Source organism: Balaenoptera ricei, chromosome 19, assembly GCF_028023285.1.
Source record: "Balaenoptera ricei isolate mBalRic1 chromosome 19, mBalRic1.hap2, whole genome shotgun sequence".
NCBI classification, from domain to species: Eukaryota; Metazoa; Chordata; class Mammalia; order Artiodactyla; family Balaenopteridae; genus Balaenoptera; species Balaenoptera ricei.
The window spans coordinates 49179244-49198705 of NC_082657.1; the positions used below are offsets into that span (position 1 = coordinate 49179244).

A 19462-nucleotide genomic window follows, 5' to 3' on the forward strand; every position below is an offset into this window, starting at 1 on the left:
ATATTTATTTAAAAAAGAATAATTCCTACCTCATATCCCAGCCACAAAGAATGAATGAATGAAGGAATGAGCCATTTACCACAGAATTGTGAAGGACCAAGATCCTCTTACATTAAACACAAGATGCAGACAATGATATCATCTTGTTAGAGATTTCTGGAAAGGACAGTTTGCAAGAGCGCTTTATGCAAATACCAAGACTTGTTGCTTTATAAGCAATGATCAGCATCCTCATTAGCTCCATCTTTGTGGGGCCAGTGATCATAAGGGATATTTACATAACTCTTTCATATATTCATTTTACTTAATCAGCACAACAACCCTATGAGAGTAGAGACCAGGAATTATTACATTATTAACCATTTTACTTTTTTAGGAAGCAGGGATTCAGAATAGGGAAGTGACTTGCCCAAAGTAACCAGGCTGGTCAGCAGCAGACTCAAAGCTGGATCTTCTAATGTCAGATCTCATCTTTCCACCGCATGCCCTACTTCTCCAAGTGAGCTATGTCAAAGGCAGGCTTAGGCATTCTACAAGACGAGAGAATGAGAGGAAAGGAAGGAAAGCGGTGAGGAAATAGAAGGGGACGATGAGAGGGGAAGGAGGTGTTTTATTAGGAAGTGAGTCTAACCACTTTCAATTGCCCCAAATGCCCCTTAAGTGGCAACAGTGCCACAAGTTACCCTTCTCTAAATTAATTCTATGCCCCAGGGTCTACAGCTACTGTTGTTTTATTAGTTGAGAATCATGTTGGAGACTTAAATGTCTAAAACGAAGCTAAAGATTTTTCTCCTCTGAGGTTCTGACAGCTGAACTTAGCCCCTCCCACAAAGGTCCGTGGCCCCTAGATCTCGGTCACATTAAATGCCGTGGGGACCGGAGAAACCGTGTGGTGTGGGGAAATAAAGGGAAGAGGGTTTGGGTTGGGGAAAGGGGGAGACTAAGGTTGGGCTAAGGAGAGGGGGAGCCTGCGGTGGAGCTGTGGTTGGGGGATGTGGGCTTTGTGGCTGAACTCAAAGGTGGGGTAGGAAACCAGGATCAGAGCTGACAGTCAGGGTAGAGTTTAAAGGTTCAGGAGAGCATAGGGGAGCTGAGGAGTTGACAGGACCAGAAAGAGACCTAGGAGGGTGCGAGGCTGGGTGGTCTCCAGAGCGCGAGAACCGAGGCGAGGCCCCTCTCGAATGTCTGTGATTGGATGCTCCCTTAAGTCCTGCCTCCCCGGACCCCTCGCCCCTTAAGCCCCGCCCATGCCTCCGGGCGCGCGCCTGGGGAGCGGGGAGGGGGACGAAGCTTGCGAAGGGGGGAGGGGGGATAGGAGAGACTCATGCACGCGCCCCACTCGCTGCGGGTGTGCGAGCAGCGCGCTCCCGCCGCCCGCGTCGCCATCTTTTCCCCCTCCGTCTGTCTGTCTGCCGTTGGCTTTGTCCGTCTGCAGCGCCGCCCCTGGGCTCCCCGCCACCAGCTCGGCCCGGAGCTGCCCTCTGCCCGCCGGGGCCCAGTCCCGGAGAGTCCCGGCCCAGCCGGCCCGAGCTGCGGCCCAGGGCCCATTGTCCGGCGGTCCGTCTGTCCGGAGGCGGGGCCCAGGGACCCGGAGCGCCGCGGAGCGCCGAGGCGCCGGGTAAAAAGACCCCCGACTCTTTCCCTCCGGGACCAGGCTGAGGATGCAGGGGCTCCTCGCCCCCTCCCTTGGTCGCCGGCTGTCGGTCCTTTTGTCAGTCTGTGTCTGGGGAGGGGAACAGGGGCTCGCTCTGGCCTGGGGGGCGGGGGCTGCCTTGGCTCTGACCCTCCCCCTGCCCCGGGTTCCCGCGACGAGGCCGGACCGGGCTGGCTCCCCACAGCGGCCGTTCCTCTTTCCGTCCCTCTGGAGGTCTCGGGCGCGGGAGGGGCGTCCGCGTCGCCGCCCTCCCCGCGTGGGCCCAGGTGGGGCTCAGCCGGGCAGCGCCGGGACGGCCCCGGCGTCTGACAGGCTGGGCTGGAGCTGGGGGAGGGGGAGGATGGGCGTGGGGGCGCCGACCCGGGTGTCAGTGCCGAGTCGCCTTCTCGCAGAAGGGCTTCTAAATTTAGATTTCTGAGAAGACTGTATTGTCTGAGGGTTTGTCTGAGCCGCCTCGGAAGACCTCTGGCTCTTGTCTGATAATTCCCGGGAATCTACCTGTGCTCATGCTTCAGGAAGCCAGAGGGACCGTCTCGGCTGGTTATACACACGCTCCAGACCGAGCAGAAGTGGGAACAGGGTGACCTGTGAGGCGGCTACGTGACCAGCTTGCTTGTCCTCTCCTTTTTGGCAGATACAGATACCTGGGATTCAGGCGAGTTTACTTTGCTCCGTGGGAACTGCACCAGAGCTGGAGGTGGGAGTGCACTCTCTTTTCTTAAAGCTTGGATTTCACCCGTGTTTTCTTGCTAAAGTCTGTGGTGTGTCCTGGAAGCTGCAACCTAACACCTGTGGGAGAGCAGGGACAGTGTTAAGGGGAGACGTTGTCCCCCCTCCCAAGTATTCTTAACCTCATTCTAAAGATGGACAAAACTGCCTCCCTTTTTAAATAGAATCCCTTGTAGACCTGAATCTCACCGGTTACCTTTCTTCCCATCCTGTTTTTCTTCCAGATGGTCATGTTCAGGCTGTCCATTTACATTTTTGTATCGGTTTCAGATTCAGGCTTGGAAACTGAGGCAGTGTTGAAAGTAAAACTGAGTTAGTGAACTTTACGGCAATGTGTCTATGGATTTTATTAGCTTTTACTGCTATAAAACAATTGTCTAACCTCTGAGATCTTGTTGTGCAGTCAAGAATGTATCTGCTAGTGCTAGTTTTTTATTGTTAATTAATTACATAATTAATTAACTTACTTATTTTCAAGAGTCCACGACCCCACAGGCTTTCTTTTTTTGAGGGAGGAAGAGTATTTGCTTATGTTTTCCCCTTAATCCCTCAGGTGTGAAGTCCCATTGGGTACCATCTGGTTGGTTCCCCATTTGGCCACTAGGAGGATTGTGAGATGCAGTGGACACTGGTGCTTTAAATATGCCAGATGTTGATTTCTGTTTCTGACTTGTAGCTTTAGTATTGAGCTGTTGCCTCACCAAGATGATCTGAACAGAGCCTGTGTCATATTATTTGGCCTTCATTCAGAAGGATCTTTATTACCTTTATCTCACAGTTTCTATTTCTGATCTTAATAGGAAGAAAATTTAAAGATTAGTTAAGGTTTCATTTTCTTTCTTATGTAATAGAGAGTTATAGCTCTGCAAATTTTAGAAAAAAAAAATGATAGGCAACCTGCATTTTATTCAACTTTCCACTTTGTGATTCCACAGACTTATAGGAAAAGATCCAAAGTGTAATATTCATTCACTGCTTCAATTTGTAAAATAACTACTTGATTAGAAAGAAATGATCTACACAAACAAAACTTAGAGAACACGTTTCTTTAGCATTAGCACTCAACATACTACCTTAAAATTGATTTTTACTGTATACATTTGGAGTTTGTTGTTTTTTTTTTTAATTAAAGGTCTGAAAAAGAACTGTGTTTGATATGCAGATATGATAGAAGACTGCCTGAAAGCTGCTTCCTTTGCCACTTCCTGTGGAGGCCTGTCTTTGCCATTTGCGGTTTCTTTCTTCTTTTGGTAAGGGGAGGCAGGATCTGATTACAGGTCTGAGGTCCTTTCTAGCTACATAGAGGAGTTAGTTGGCATAACAGGAGGTGAGTCTTCACTAACTGGAGTGCAAAGTGTAGATGGTAGTAAGTAGCCTCTCATAATGCCTCCTAAGGCAATAAACTACAATTTTATATTTGCTTATTAGTGTGAGTACAATCTGAGAAGGCAGGAACTGAAAGAAAAGTTAGAGGGTGACCAGATCCATGTTCTTATCTTTGGTAGGAAAGAGAGTATCTCTTTTTAATCTATGTCTGTTTATTCACTCTGTCTTTCAAAGAAAATTCACAGCTTCCACTACTAATCCATTTCGGACTCTCTAACAACACTTAATGCTGGGAAAGCCTTTCTTACAACTAACCAGGAACCTCTAGGCTTAAGTATCTGTTCTCTCCTATTTCAGGGAAGCAGGTGCATGTCTCTGCCGCACTTCTCATTTGGGGACCTTTTCTCTTTGTTCTTCCCACTCTTTGCTGCAAGAGGCTGGATTGAGAAGAGGCACTAAAGTTATTAACTTTGACCACCACTCGGGAGCATGTGAGCAGGGCCAGGTTGATGTTCCACATTGAGGTATTGAATTAGTACTCAACAATGTGTATGGCACCTGGCTCCTCTGGTAAAAGCCCATCTTCAACATGAAGTCTGATTTGCTTTAGTGCCCTGTCATCCACAGTGCCTAGCACTGTGCCTGCATCCCTAGGTAGAGGCTCTATTTCCCATGTTTCATTTACAGATGCCCAGGAGTTTTGAGATATTTCCTGTCTCACAGGGATGTGGTGCCTTCGTCACCTCCAGGAGAGATAACTTCTTGAAAAAAACATCTGGAGGCTCTCATTGGTGCGGATTGCAGGGCTTGACTTCCAGAGGGCATGTGACATATGAGCTGCCACACTCTTTAGCTTCCTTTGCTTCCTTTTACAGTTCATGAGGGTTATCCCTTTGAGCCCATGGTGCTTCTAACGCTGGTTGCCTGAGTTTTTTTGCTTCCTTTTCTACCCTCTGAGCTTGATCATGATCACTTAACAGTATTATGGATTCCAGAGTTGGATTTAGAGTGGAATTCTCTAAATCCTTTGGAATTCTCTCTGAAACTTCTTGGGTCCTTAAAGTTGTGCTAGAGATTTATTCATTTCTTTCTTTCTTTCTTTAAGAAGTTCAATGATTTATAACTGGTGAGTTTTATATACTCAAAAACTATTTTAAAAAGTCTTTCATCTTTTAATTGTGTGTAATTTATGAGCAAAATGACATGTGCTAACATTATCCTTTTTTTTGTAGGTCAGCACCTTGCAAGGAGGTAGTAACATCCAGTCGTGAAACTGGGAAAAGCCAGAGCTCTTGGATCAGGGAAACATGTCCCGTCGGAAACAGACAAATCCAAATAAAGTTCACTGTGAGTACTGGGCTTTTTCTTCTGGAACCTGAGAATGCTGAGGGTTGGAAAGGAAGAGTAATCTGAATTTAGGTGATCGACTCACACTAATTTGTGAAGAAAAAAGGGTTAAAGGTGTCGAACACGATGGATTTAAAGTGTTTCTGTGCTGGAGGAGGTCTTAGAAACCTGTCTTAGGAATAGGTGCTCTTGATTCATCCTTAGTATTCACATTAACAGACATCTATAGGATTCCTACTCTGTGCAAAGCCTTGTGCTAGATGCCAAGGCCGTAAAACAATATAAAGATATATAAGACTATAATGTAGCCACAGATATAGATAGATAGATAGATGAGCATATAGCAAGATAATATATGCTAAGTGCCAAAATAGGGATGCTGCAGACTGTGTGTACTACAGAAATTAAGAGGAGGGAGAGGGACTTCCCTTGCGGTCCAGTGGGTAAGACTGTCCTTCCACTGCAGGGGCCACGGATTTGAGCCATGGGTTTGATCCATAGTCAGGGAACTAAAATCCCACATGCCCTGAGGCCAAAAAAAAAAAAAAGGAGGGAGAGAGCTCCATGGACTGAGATAGCCAGGGAATGCTTGATGGAAGAGGCCTTAGACTATGAACTTGAACTGGACCTTGGAAGGTAGAAAGTGGATTCTTTAAAAAAAGAGGAAAAAAAAAAAAAAAAAAAGAGGAAAGGAGAGGTAAAATCAGGTAGGGGAAAGCAAAGAAACAAAGAGGGAATGCACGTGGTATGTTCAGGGGACAAGGAGACTTTGTATGAAGCAGAAGTTGCATTTGTCCAGAAGCCATAGAACATGACGTTGGAGATGTTTAACTCTACATTGTAGAGGTCTGAAGGCCAGGCCAAGTTCACGCTTCATCCTGACTGTAAGGAGCTACTGAAGGTTTTTAAGCAGGGAGAATGGAGTGACATTTAGAATACAGTGTTTTGGGACTACAAAATAGTGTGTGGGATGGATCACATGAAGGAGAAACTGGTAACAAGAACCAGCTATGCACTATTGCCTTGCATTATTTCTCAGCAGGTTCATGTATATGTTTTATTTTAGTAATTGGATTGTAAACTTCTGGAGGGCAGACACTATGTCCCATATATAATTCCTGCTATCCCTCTCTACTTCTAGCACTGCTCATAGTGGGTTTTCAAAAGTGCCTTATTAAATTAACACTAATATATCTATGTAGCTTTGAGACAATTAACCAGTTTCCTATGATCTGGGGAGATAAGCATCCTCATTCAAATGTTAAAAAGAGACATGTAGCTCCGTGTTCTTATGGAGGACTGACTAAAGTACAGCAACATTTGAAGGGAATTCAGTGGTATAACAAATGAAAGTTTGGCTTTTTTTAAGGAAAAAAACCTACATTTGAGAGGATAGATCAGTCATGGAGTTAGGATAAGAGGACTAAAATTTATTAAAAACATACCGTATGCCAGACAGTATGTACCTTATTTTATTTTATTGGGTAATTTCAAGAGTAGGAGAGAAACCAGTAGGGACAGAGGGATTAAGAGGACTTTAGCATTTTATAGATTAAATGAGATTAGGGTAGCAAACTTTCATATACAATTAATTCTTCAAGTCCTAGAAAAGTTTTATAAGACAGAGCAAGTTGGATACTTCTAGGAGTGTATTCTGGAGTAGGTGGATATGGAAGGCTGCCTAATATAAAGGTGAGTGGTTCAGGAAGGATTTAGAAACTGCTGCTAAAACAGTAAAATTTAGTGGGCCTGAATGTGAGGATTTTCAAGAGAGATAAAATGAAGTATCTGTACCATAGGTAATACAACACAGAGGTTCAGAAGGATTTTCTTCCCCTCTCTGGTTGAAGGTGGATATTGATAAAAGACACAGATGTGACCCCAAGAAGGCAGGGCAGGAAAGGAACTCTTAGTAGAGTGATGGGTTCACAAATAAGGCAATCACTGGAGTTGGGCATTTCCCTCTAAAAGCCACCTGTCCAAAGAGACTTTGAGGAAAGTAGCTGGTGGGGATGATAGTATGATTAAGTACAGGGAAGCCAGTAAATGCTTGTGCGGCCAATGCCTGCACCCACATAGCATAAGTCCATAGCTGCATCTCCTCTCACCGTAATCAGTCAAAGCCAAGATGAGCTGGTACTGGAGTTGGAAAACAGATGGACAAACAGACCACAGAGAAGGAGGGAATATCATATCCACAGCTGCAGAAATGCAGTTTCTAGAGTTGAGTTAGTGAACCTTGTAGTATTGTGGTGGAGCGGATGGGACTTTGCGGTGGTGACCATTAAGAGGGCTGTGAATGGAAATGTTCAGGTGCAACTAAAAAGCAGACCCGCAGGGAGGGGCTGTTTTCAGTGATGCATTTGGGCAGGGAATTGTGAAGGCATCTCACATGATGGACTAAGAAAGAAGAAAGACACTGAGATTTGCTGGTCTCTGAGGACCTTCTACTTATTTACTATTTGGGGACTGAAGCTGGTCCTACATTTTTTGAAAGGTCATCTTCTCATTGCCCACAATAATGCCAAGTAGAAATAGGTAATTTCAGTCTTCTGACCACATGCGTCTCCTAACCCCTTGCAGTGAAATAGAACCAATCAAATGTATTGAATTTAATGCTGCTCATCTATTTAAAGTAAACAGAATGAACTCAAGGTCTGGGAGGCAGGAAGGTCTGCAGAAGCTTTGCTTAAATGTCAAAGCCAATGGCATTTGAGCAGAGTAATGGCTGAGCTCCATTAGATCTGCCTTCTGGGAACAAGAGGATTGTGTAGCAGGCAGCTCCTAAAAGAATATATTAAGAAGCCCTCCTAAAAGAATACATTAAGAATCCCATTGCTGTAGCCTGGCAGCATCTGTCAGATCTGCTTTAGAAGTCAATGGGCAGGCTGCTCTGGCATATACTTGGCTTTCCTCAGGATTGTCTCTGTATCTAAATTACCATCATGATCTCTCCTTTACCCAGAAACGTCCAGGCAGGCTCTTGTGTTTTGCCCAGTTCCTTAATAGACTTGATGCAGAGCTTTTGGAATAAAAGTCCAGAATTGTTGTTAGTCACAGAGGAACTGCATATGGGTTGAAATCTCTGTAGACCTCTTCCCTCCCTCCTTCCTCATCTCACCCCCTTCTGAATACAAATTTCTGTAAACTGTTTCTAGAGAGGTTGAAAATACAATCCTTTGCACACTTTCATTTGGTGCTTTTGTACCAAGCAAACCACTAAGTAAAGGAAAACGTCCGTTTCTTAAGAGACTTTTGTTTTCAGATTATATATGAGACTAAAAACTTTCAACTTCAATTAAAGTTTTCAGCTTTTACAGAGAAGTAGGAAAAAGGAGCCTTTAAAGTCCCTTCTCTTCTAAAAAGTATAATTTGTTTTGTCTTCATTCATTGTCAGCATCCTTATGAGGTAAATGGTTCTGTTCCCAATATGTGATAGCACCTCGGATTATGGAGACTGTCAGCTAGAAAAGGAATCCTAAGTGCCTCACTCCCAGTACTAGCTCATTTTATTCTGAATTTGACATCTGCTCTCTTAGAATATGTCTCAGCTGCTTTACTTAAGTCAGCCAGACATTGCATTTATTTAACTGCACCAAAGACTCAAGAAAGAGAATTGTAAAATCTTTGTCTTCCAGTAACTTTCATCTCAGGCTTCTCATCTGTTCTACAGGCTTGTTTGCATGGCTTTGTTCTTATCTGGTCTGAAAAACCCTAGCCAAATCAGACCAACAATATCTTGATTTCATACCACAAAAAGGAGAGGTAGTACCTTGCTTTTTACTGTTGAACTTAGATGACTTTTTCTCAACTATTAATAGACAAATAAATACCCATGTTAAAGAAGATGGTTGCCCTACATTAATATCTAGAAGCCAGAGGATTTTTTTTAACCTACTCCAACAGTCTCAAGATAGAAGGAAATAATAATGCTACATTGTAAAAGCAGGCAACTGTATAACACTTCTTAATCACTAGTATCTCTATGGATCACATTATACTTGAGTTAATATGACATACTTTTAGCAATTATCACTACCTTCTTATGAAAGGATAAGTCTGGACAGTCAGATTTAGGGATTAGGTAAATAATGACTACTGGGAAATCATTCACATATCTTTTTCTATGAGGTCTGCCAGAATCCCTCTTTATGGTCTTTATATATTTTGCTTTATGTTGGTATTTAAATAAGAATAGCCCTAAGGAGTAAAGTTTACCTTAGCCTTTTTCCCAAGTCAGGAATGGAATAAAATAGAGGAGCATAGCTTTTCTTTCCAAACTGCCAAAAAAGGAATGACAGAATTAATATAGCCCAACTATTCTAGGTGAGAAGGCACCCAAAAGTCCTAGATAGGGCAGCTGTATTGAACTGACTCTTCTCTGTTCTGGGAAGGCTGAAATATTTAGACAACTTCAATAGGAATAAATTTTTAGCTCAAGTTTGATGGAGACTAGACTGAATTACTAGCTGATCTTGAAAATTACATATCCTTATAGATGTCCTTCTAATACAGTGGTGATTCCTCATTAAGAAAGGCCGGGGGGGGGGGGACTTCCCTGGTGGCGCAGTGGTTAAGAATCCACCTGCCAGTGCAGGGGACACGGATTTGATCCCTGGTCTGGGAAGATCCCACCTGCCACGGAGCAAACTAAGCCCGTGCACCACAACTACTGAAGCCCGAGTGCCACAACTACTGAGCCTGCGCTGTAGAACCCGCGAGCCACAACTACTGAAGCCCGTGCGCCTAGAGCCCATGCTCCGCAACAAGAGAAGCCGCTGCAGTGAGAAGCACGCGCACCGCAACGAAGACCCAACACAGCCAAAAATAAAATAAATAAATTTAAAAAAAAAAAAGAAAGGGGGGGAAGTGTAGATTCTTAGTATGTTATAAACCTAGCTGGTTTCTGGATAGGTTTCTTTAGCGATGTCATTGATGAGAATGGTCTTCCCTTGATAATTATATGCTGGTACCTAACTTGTTCCTTAGTGTCATATCTGCCCACGGCCACCAGGTCCAAAAACATGCATTTACCCAGAAGAATTCAGTAACTATTCCAGTTAGCCATGGCCTTGTGGTTACGGAGGAACCAACATGGAGAAATTAAATATTTTACTCCTGCAAAGAGGGAAGAGGAGGCGCTATAACACAGAATTCCTTTTTTGCTCTCCCTAGCGGTAATTTATATCCAGTGTGTCATCTTGAATATTATGAAAGTGGACTTAAAGCAGGTTATTTTTTATTTACTTGAGGGCTGTGTGGCTAGAAGTACACTTGGACTCTTAGCACCTCTATTCCCACTCATAGTGTCAGTCAGAATAGCCATAATATTACTCTAACCCAGGCATGGTAACTCATCACATGGAATCAGAACCATAAAAATGATGGTTCCTTCCATCAGTCCTGCTTGAGAACATTATTTTGGTATTTGAGTTGTATATCAGTTTCTGGTGGTAGGAAGGTAACACTAACACTAGGATCAGAGCTGTTCTTGTCACACAGAGACAAGCGTTTGTTTTCAGTAAAATTGCTCTAATGAACCGCTTAAAATTCTGTTTACAACTCTGCTAGAAAGCAACTGAAAAATATGGTAATTAAGGGTTGGACAGACTGGGGTCTGAATACTTAGTTCTACCATAGATCTTAGTTTTCTCCTAAGTAAAATATGGATAGTAATAACTACCACATAGAGTTTTGCAGAGAATTAAGGTGAGGTAGCAACTATAATGCACTTAACGTAGAGCCTGGAACTAGGAAGTGCCAAATAATCACTATTATTAGCATTTGGCACTTAGCATATAGTAGATGTTCAATGAATATTTGCTGAACAAATACCTAAGTGAATCACATGAAGCCTACTTCACATCAGTTCTTTCACTGCCCAAGGACTAGTTGTACAGGTCAACTGACCAGTTCATTCCTCCTACATCCTTGTATCAGCCTCGGAACCTGAGCCTGTTTAATTTCCTCTCTCTCTTCATTAAGAAAGCGCCTGGTCTATTGTCAGACATTTCACTAGGGCTTTTTATTATTCTCTCTTGGTGGCTGGAGAATGGGGACTGTAGTTTCCACTCTGACTGAGACAATGGAAACCTCAAGAAACCCAATACTCTTTTCTCCTTATGCCTGGCCTCTTGGAAATAAAAGAGCACTTAAATGTTAACTCTTCAATAACCACACAGATCCCAGGCAGAGTTCCTCACAGTAAATGCATAATCAAGGATGGGTCCGGGGCTTTTGGATACTGCATACAAAGAAAAAACAAAAAAAGACCACACTAAACCAAGGAGACTAGATGAAATATTACCTGTTGCAAATTGGTTGGCATGTTTCAGGAAGTTTGTTCCTCAGCAGAAATGAGTTCACATATTATCTGTTTTCCTTTTAATCCATTATTCAACCAATTTTTGATTTGCTTGTGGCTAATTCTAATAGATGTGAGAGAGTAAAGGAAGAACTTCTAGAGTATGTCTTGTAAGGAGAGTGGATGAAAGATGGGGTCATAGATACTATTTCAGATGGATTATTTGAAGCACTTGTTTATAGTCAGAGGCAGACAGAATCAGGACCATATTGCTAATACATTGAGATTCAGAGATTGTGCCCAGATTTTTTGCCCCATCTTCATTCCATCACTTTGCCTCTTGCCTCTGTCTCCCCAGTCCTGATGGAAGATTATAAATGGAATTGAGATTTTGATGTTAAATTGGTAAAGTAGCAATTGATCACCTTTAAAAGGAGTCAGTATTAGGATTTAAGAGAAGCAAATGATGCTTTCTAGAGCATCTGGCTTGTTGCCCAAGAAGAGTAGCTGTGCCCAGAAACCACTGGAGGCAACAAGTTGACTTGGAGATGAATGACCCCACCACAGGGTACCTGCCTGTCTCCTACCTTTGAATGGTCTGACTTTCCAACCAGCTTGCCTGGGGATGTACTGCCCAGCTGGTGGCCTGACTATTTTTCCTTGTGACCACCAGGGGATCAAGTATTTGCTGGGCTAGAAGAGCAAGCCCGCCAGGCGATGATGAAAACTGATTTTCCTGGAGACCTTGGCAGTCAGCGACAAGCTATCCAACAACTAAGAGATCAGGACTCCAGTAGCAGTGAGTTCTGCACCTTCTGGTAATGACTCAGGGCAATGGGAGAAGAATTATCAGAGTGTGTGTGCTCTGGGGATTATGCATGGGGGTTGGGAGGAAGACATGAAGAAGGAGATTTGTGGATCCTCAGTGTTCCCAAAGGTGTTCTAAGGTGTATGGGCATATGCTTGTCCAGAGAAAGAACAGGTTTGGCATTATATATATATTTTTTTGTTAACTCAAGGACTGCAGTACTTGGCATAGTGCCATACACAGATAGATTTGTGATGACTGTGATAGACAGGGGCATAGGAATAATGAGTGCTCAAGCAGCCCCTGGGCTAGGTCAAATGAAAAGAAAAAAATCCCTGTCTCCTAGGATCTATTTATTCATAATTAATAAAATGTAAGAGTGGTATTATGAAAGTTTTGCTTGAGGACCCAGTTTTAATGTTTTATAAGAGGACTTGCTTACCAGTGAGATTATGCAGCGTGTAAAATGCTAATGTCGAGGTCTTCCCACACCAAGTCCTGAGTAGATCCCTTTGGTTAAGAGATTGAAAAGACAGTGGCTGGTAACTGGTTGAGCCTCATGGATTGTCTGTTCTGTGACTTGCTTGAACAAATACACTTTGAGGTGTGTTATTTCCTAGGATGATTTTCACATCTGATCCATCTGATATTGGTTATTATTAGTGTCAATTCATATTGACATTTCTGATTTTTCTCCACATTCGGGGTTGAAAAAGAAAGAAGAGGGAGAGAGCTCTGTACCTTCCAGGAACTACATTTTCTACTTAAACTAATACTCTAGCAATAAAAATAATAATTTAGCAAGTAATTGCTCAGGTACAGAAAAGCGAACCAAATATTTCTAGAAAATCTGTGGGAGCCACCAGTTTGAGTAATAGGTAGGAATGGCAATATCTATAGAAGTCTGATAGGTTTCCATTCTGGAAAAGTTGCATCATCCCTCTGCATGGCATACTTATGCTTTTTTTAATCTTTCTATTAGAGAGATATATTTGGATTTTTGATGAATTACAAAAAGTGTTTGATACAGTGTTGTCTTAGACTACAAGTATTCCAAATAAGCTGGTGAGAAAATATAGTATGATTTAATCTGTGCCAACCCTTATTACTGAGATGGATTCACACTAAAGCTTTGGACCAAGGAATAAGGCATACTGTAGATCTTTCCAGGGCCCAAATCCAGTCCACCAACCAAGTGAAGTATCTAACAGAGACACATGTATCTACTAGCAGATGATTTGGTTAGATTTTCTTTTGAAGAAAGGGAATGTAACCAGTTTTGCCCAGTTACTGGTAGATTTAGAAATTACGTAAGGGATAGGAGAGAGAAGATAAGACGCACTGTTATAGCTAGGAAAGCTGAGTCTCACTGCTGATGCTGAAAGCCTGGTGAAACTCTATCCTGTATTTCTCTTGCTGACAGTCAGGCCCAGGAGTCCAGGATCTAGGTGGTGTTAGGATGGGACTGGACAGCTTCCCTAGGTTTGGCTTCCTCTTGTGATCTTCAAAGTACTAGCACTTTTTTTTCCTTTCAGAAAGAACTCCCTATGTTATTGTATTTTTTTAAAAATCATTTCTTTTCCAATTTTATAAGTAATAGAGAAAAAAAATCAGCTCACACAAACCTTGCAGATCCCCTAGCCACAGGCAGACCTCTGCACGGCCACATCTTGCACCCTGAACTAAAACAAATCAATTCTTACTTTAGCCACAAGAAATTATATTTCATCCTAAAGTAAAGAATGTCCTGATCCCTCCACTTGATGCATTCAATGATCCATCAGATAATCCAAAGAACCAACAGAAACAATGGACTTATTTAACATAGAATGCTGAGTTACTAGCAGGGTAAGAACACTGTGAGTCAAATACCACTACAGAATGCCCGAGGTTTGTTGTGCTAACTTTTCCACTGTACTGAGCAGCTTTTTCCCTATAAAGTGACATTTTTACCTAATTTCCTACTGCCTCCTTTATTGATAAGAGGAAAGAAAAACTTGTTGGTGTTTCTGTAATCATGCCTTGGGGTTTGTTGGGAGAGAACAGATTAGTGGGTCTCAGAATAGAATAGTGTATGCGACACCATGGAGAAATTGTGCAGGGAGGTTATGGAGAAAAGTAAGTAATAAAATCAGTGATAAGCATTGGTAAGTCAGAAGTGGTGTGTTGGAATGAGCATGGTGTGAGGTGCATGGGAGGTGTGATTTGAAAGTGTGAGATATTTGAGAACCCTGTGTAAGAAATTATCATTTTTATGATAATATACAGGACCTAATAACCATTTTCCAATACAGTTTTGCCTCCGATTTTCTCTTTAGTGTGTATATGGCAATATAAACAATTATAGCTGGCTTCCACTTAACGTGATTTGTACCCAAATAAGCACTGATACAAACTATATTATGGAAGATCTGAGAATGTTTTCCATTTTAGCTGCAAACTGTAGGGTGGAAAGCAGCGTAAGATGTATTCATGCAAAAATCAGAACAAGTGACCAGTTTGTGTGTTCCAGGTGACAGTGAGGGTGATGAAGAGGAGACCACACAAGATGAAGTCTCTTCCCACACATCAGAGGAAGACGGAGGGGTGGTCAAAGTGGAAAAAGAGTTAGAAAATGCAGAACAGCCTGTTGGTGGGAACAGTGTGGTAGAGCATGAGGCAAGTGACAAATGGCTCCTGAGTCCGGGAACCTCCTTACCCTTCTACTCTGCCCAGATGCCTCTCTTCCACATGTAACACTCTTGCCTCTGAGGGTCTCCTGGGCTTCATATGAAGCCTCTCTTCCTTCCCAACATGAGTTACCCAAACCTCAGACACACAATTCTCTTCACACCCAGCTTTCCTTTTCCACCCACATATCACTTCACTCCCACACAGCTCTTCTTCCTAAAGCTCCCCACTTCCTCCCAGCAGAACATCCGTCTTTGCAAAACTATTAGCTGACTTCCTCAGGTGTACTCTTGAATATGCTTGCAAATTTCAGTCAAAGTGTTAACTGAGGTGCCATCTTTTCACTAAACTGTTTCCTAAGGATTCCTGCAAGAGGCATGGCAGTAGGGAAAGCTAATCTTCTCTCTACAGAGTTTACCTTAGGGAAAAAAAAAATAGATAAGCTCTCTCTGGAGTAATAAATACTATGTCTTCATGGCAGGAAGCCTTGGAGAAAATGAAGATGGGAGCAAATTTAATTCCCTTTCCCCTATCACTTTTTCCTTCGACCCACAATGGGAACCTAATAATAATGTATGATAAGAGGTTGTGTTCCTTTTAACAGGATACCCTTTTAAAAGAAGTAGGGGCAGGGAAGAGACTGGTAAACTGTGTTCAAAGGGGCAGGGAAGAGACTGGTAAACTGTGTTCATGAATCGCCTACTTGTTAAATTGCAGGTCACGGAGAATTTGAATTCTGACCCCTTACTTGGACTCTGCCAGTGTCCCCTCTGCCAGCTAGACTGTGGGAGTCGGGGGCAGCTGATTGCGCATGTGTACCAGGTATGGCGTGCGGAGCCGCATGCTCCAGAACACGGGCGCCAACAACTTGTTTAGCCTTTGCCTCCAACCCCGGAAAGAACCTTGGGTTGTTGCTTCCACCAAGACTCCACTCCAATCCTCAGAACATTGTAGAGAATAAGTGGGATATGTTGAGTGAATATGTTCTGGGTTCCCAGGCAGACACACTGTGAAAATTAAGTATCATTTTTTTCTAAATTACTTAAGGCACATTTTAAATAGTGAAATAGAAACTGGGCTTTGTTTTAAAGAAGAAAAAATGAGTTAACATAGGTGTTTCTGAAGTACTGGAGAAAGATAGTGTAAACCAGGGGGTCAGAACTAGACAAACTTTTGTTTCCTTTTTTTCCCTGATCCAGTCGCGGAACACGTGCCTTATGCTCTGTATTGAACAGGCATCAGCACGCAAGGCAGCCTGAGTTTTACCATAAAGATAATTGGTTCATGAGGAGAAGCGTTTCTTCAGAAGACTGATTTTAAAAGACTGAAGGAAAGGCAGTGCATTTAAATACCTTTTGGATATCAGTCTTTCCAGCCAGCTTCTAGACTTGACCTTCAACGCTCCTTTAAAATGCACTTGTACCTACACAGCATGTGGCAAGCAGGCCATGAGAAATTATCCTGAGCAAGAATTCTTCTCAGGCTCTGGAGTCCCATTGTTCCCCAAGCCAGCCACATGTCCCAGTACATAGTCAGAACTCAAACTAATGAAATCTGAGCGATGGTCTGGATGGCCTTGCCCTTCTGAAGGCCCTTTAACACAAGAGACTCTTACTTTTCCAGGTGCTAGATAGGGAGAATAGTTGCAAGTCCTTGTTCTAAGACTAAGGAAAGGGGACATTTCCCAGAAAGTAGTTCCTAAGTGGGTACAGATTGTCCTGGAGCTGGTGTGAGTTGACAGATTAAGGCTCTCTTTTACAGCACACTGCAGCAGTGGTGAGCGCCAAGAGCTACATGTGTCCTGTCTGTGGCCGGGCCCTTAGCTCCCCCGGGTCATTGGGTCGCCACCTCTTAATCCACTCGGAGGACCAGCGGTCTAACTGTGCTGTGTGTGGAGCCCGTTTTACTAGCCATGCCACGTTTAACAGGTTAGCCGGGCAACTAACCCTCTGTGCTGGGAACAAATTACTGGGTGTGGGTTCTGCTTTCCCAAGTTGAAGTGAAGGTTAGAGATGGGCAATGCAAAGGCAACTGACTCTTGACTCTTTGGAAATACGAGTAATGAGGCTAGTAAATATGTCCATTCCATTAGACATCCCCAAAGGGAAGTGAATTCTCATTTCTTTCCTTGATCAGAATATCTTCAACTAGAAAGAGATGTGGGGAAGACCAAGAACATTCATGATAAAGCATGGAGAAAGAAGTTACAGGGTGCTGAGAGGACCCTAATGTGAGGACAGAGTCTCCACTGTGTCCCAGGAAGACTGGAACTGTGTAAACTGTGCCCGAGTCCCACTTGCTAGTGTACAACGCAGGGTCAGCTGGGGGGAGGTGGAGCCAGTGGACTGGCCCTTCCCTGAAGGCAGCCTCCACCTCGAGGAGGACTGCCCTGCACAGTTCCTACAAACACCATCAGTCCGGCTTGAATGGAACTGCACATTGTAAGGGCTCATCTCATTTCTGGTGGCTTGCTATGGCGGTTGGCTCAGCCCCTAACTGCAGGTGGGCTTTAAGACTTGGTAGACAACCTAGCCCAAAGAAGGGCAAGGGTGGAAAAGTAGAGGAGGTCTCCCGAGCACTCATACTGACCCCTAGTGGTGAACTTGGAGCATCTGGCCTGGTAGGACAGAGTAAGTCAGGGCTGGATACCTGAGCCTTGTTAGACCGTGGCATTAACCATCTAAAAATTTTGCTTTCCAGTGAGAAACTTCCTGAAGTCCTTAATATGGAATCCCTACCGCCAGCCCACAGTGAGGGCCCCTCTAGTGCTGAGGGGAAGGACATTGCCTTTAGTCCTCCAGTGTACCCTGCTGGAATTCTGCTTGTGTGCAACAACTGTGCTGCCTACCGGAAACTGCTAGAAGCCCAGACCCCCAGTGTACGCAAGTGGGCCCTGCGTCGACAGAACGAGCCTTTGGAAGTCCGGCTGCAGCGGCTGGAACGAGAGCGCACAGCCAAGAAGAGCCGGCGGGACAATGAGACCCCCGAGGAGCGGGAGGTAAGGCGCATGAGGGACCGAGAAGCCAAGCGCCTGCAGCGCATGCAGGAGACAGACGAGCAGCGGGCACGCCGGCTGCAGCGAGATCGGGAGGCCATGAGGCTGAAGCGGGCCAATGAAACCCCGGAGAAGCGGCAGGCTCGGCTCATCCGGGAGCGGGAGGCCAAGCGGCTCAAGAGGAGGCTGGAGAAAATGGACATGATGTTGCGAGCTCAGTTTGGCCAGGACCCTTCTGCCATGGCAGCCTTAGCAGCCGAAATGAACTTCTTCCAGCTACCTGTGAGTGGGGTGGAGTTGGACAGCCAGCTCCTGGGCAAGATGGCCTTTGAAGAGCAGAACAGCAGCTCTCTGCACTGAACCACACCCTCCTGCCTGCCTTCCCACTCAGCCGTCCCCAGGGTCCTGTCCTTGCTGCCAGAGGCAGGCCCGAGTTTGGTGCAGGTGGACCTGTGTACCCCTCGCATATGGGAGCAGGAATGATGGGGTCAGGAGGGACCCAGCTCAAGGCAGCTCTGGATGAGGGAGGAGGCACTCCAGACACCTCAGCTCCCCAGCCCACTGCTGCAGGGCATGCGCATAGGACTCTGGGGCCCCAGTGTGGCCCACGCCCACCCCACGGAGTTGTGAGGGCAAATAAATTAATTTTATCTTTACTGGCCCTTTCCTGCTTTTCTCTCGATTTCATTCTAGCAAATCTAGGAGAGACGTGGATGGAAGTTTTCAGGCAGGGACGTCTAGCCATTGTCTTTTGCCAAGGGAGGGTGCTCCTCAACACAGGCTCTCCCGGCAGAGATCCCGTATCTGGCCCTTCACAAGTTAATGACGACATTAAGGAAGAACCGATGCTGACTTTGTGAGGGTGCATGCCCACAACACTAATGAAGATCACCTGTGGTCCCAAGAGCTATTTCAACCCAGCTTACCTTGTCCAAACTCAGAAGTAGACACCTTTCCTCATAACTGGCATTTGCTAAAGAGGATGCAGTATTTAGACCAGGTACCAGCTACTTTTCCCAGCAGAATTCAGTCTGCCAAACTTTTAAAAATTCTACCCTAGACAACACTCAGTTGCATTCAGGAATACATTCATAGAAATAGCTGCAATATTAAGGTTCATAGTGCCGAGGAACACATGTTTGAGAGAAGAGGTAAAAACCCATCTTTTTATTTATTCCTCAGAGCCAAGGCAGGATAATAAAACCCATTGAGGAAAATCCAGAATTAAGGTGCCATGAGAGCTCAAGTCAGTAGCGGTCAAGGTCAGAGCAAAATGACTACTCTGGCAGTTTGTATGGCTGCCAAACCATGGAGGAGACAAGAGCTGAGGTCATTTCTAAAAAGCTTCTGTGATGGTACACAACAAGCACAGAACTTTCCTTAGCCTGCACCAAAGGCTGTATACAGTTTAGATAATTACAGATCTTGAAGTCCAGAAGGAAGTGCCCTAGTTAAGTTGTAGCCAGAAAAATAACTATGCCAGGAATGTGGACCTCTTCCAATATCATAACAAGGAAACTGGACTCCTCTCTGACCTCCACAGGTTCAAGGCTATTTAAGAGTGTTAACTGACCCCCCCCACCAAACTAGGGTTAATTTCCACCAGGCAGGCTGAAATATTTGTCTTGA

The 19462-nt window shown here is 44.2% G+C and overlaps 1 protein-coding gene across 4 annotated transcripts; it reads left to right on the forward strand.

Annotated features, from left to right (window-relative positions):
* Positions 1-1304: 1304 nt before the first annotated feature.
* Positions 1305-18489, forward strand: ZNF821 (zinc finger protein 821). 4 transcript variants are annotated; one of them, XM_059904080.1, is made up of 9 exons: positions 1305-1618; positions 2289-2351; positions 3516-3633; positions 4942-5056; positions 12034-12159; positions 14681-14826; positions 15556-15660; positions 16600-16766; positions 17539-18489. In XM_059904080.1, the coding sequence occupies exons 4-9, from the start codon at positions 5017-5019 to the stop codon at positions 18191-18193; spliced, it is 1239 nt and encodes a 412-aa protein (XP_059760063.1). In that variant the 5' UTR covers positions 1305-1618; positions 2289-2351; positions 3516-3633; positions 4942-5016; the 3' UTR covers positions 18194-18489. The 4 variants fall into 4 exon arrangements, with proteins under 4 accessions (XP_059760063.1, XP_059760064.1, XP_059760066.1 ...); XM_059904081.1 differs by having other exon boundaries at positions 3546-3633; XM_059904083.1 differs by lacking the exon at positions 12034-12159.
* Positions 18490-19462: the final 973 nt, after the last annotated feature.

Coding starts and splice junctions, on each gene's coding strand:
- ZNF821 (XM_059904080.1), top strand. CDS start 5,017: ATGTCCCGTCGGAAACAGACAAATCCAAATAAAGTTCACT. Junction 12,160..14,680: donor AGATCAGGACTCCAGTAGCA/GTGAGTTCTGCA, acceptor TGTGTGTTCCAG/GTGACAGTGAGGGTGATGAA. Junction 14,827..15,555: donor ACAGTGTGGTAGAGCATGAG/GCAAGTGACAAA, acceptor GTTAAATTGCAG/GTCACGGAGAATTTGAATTC.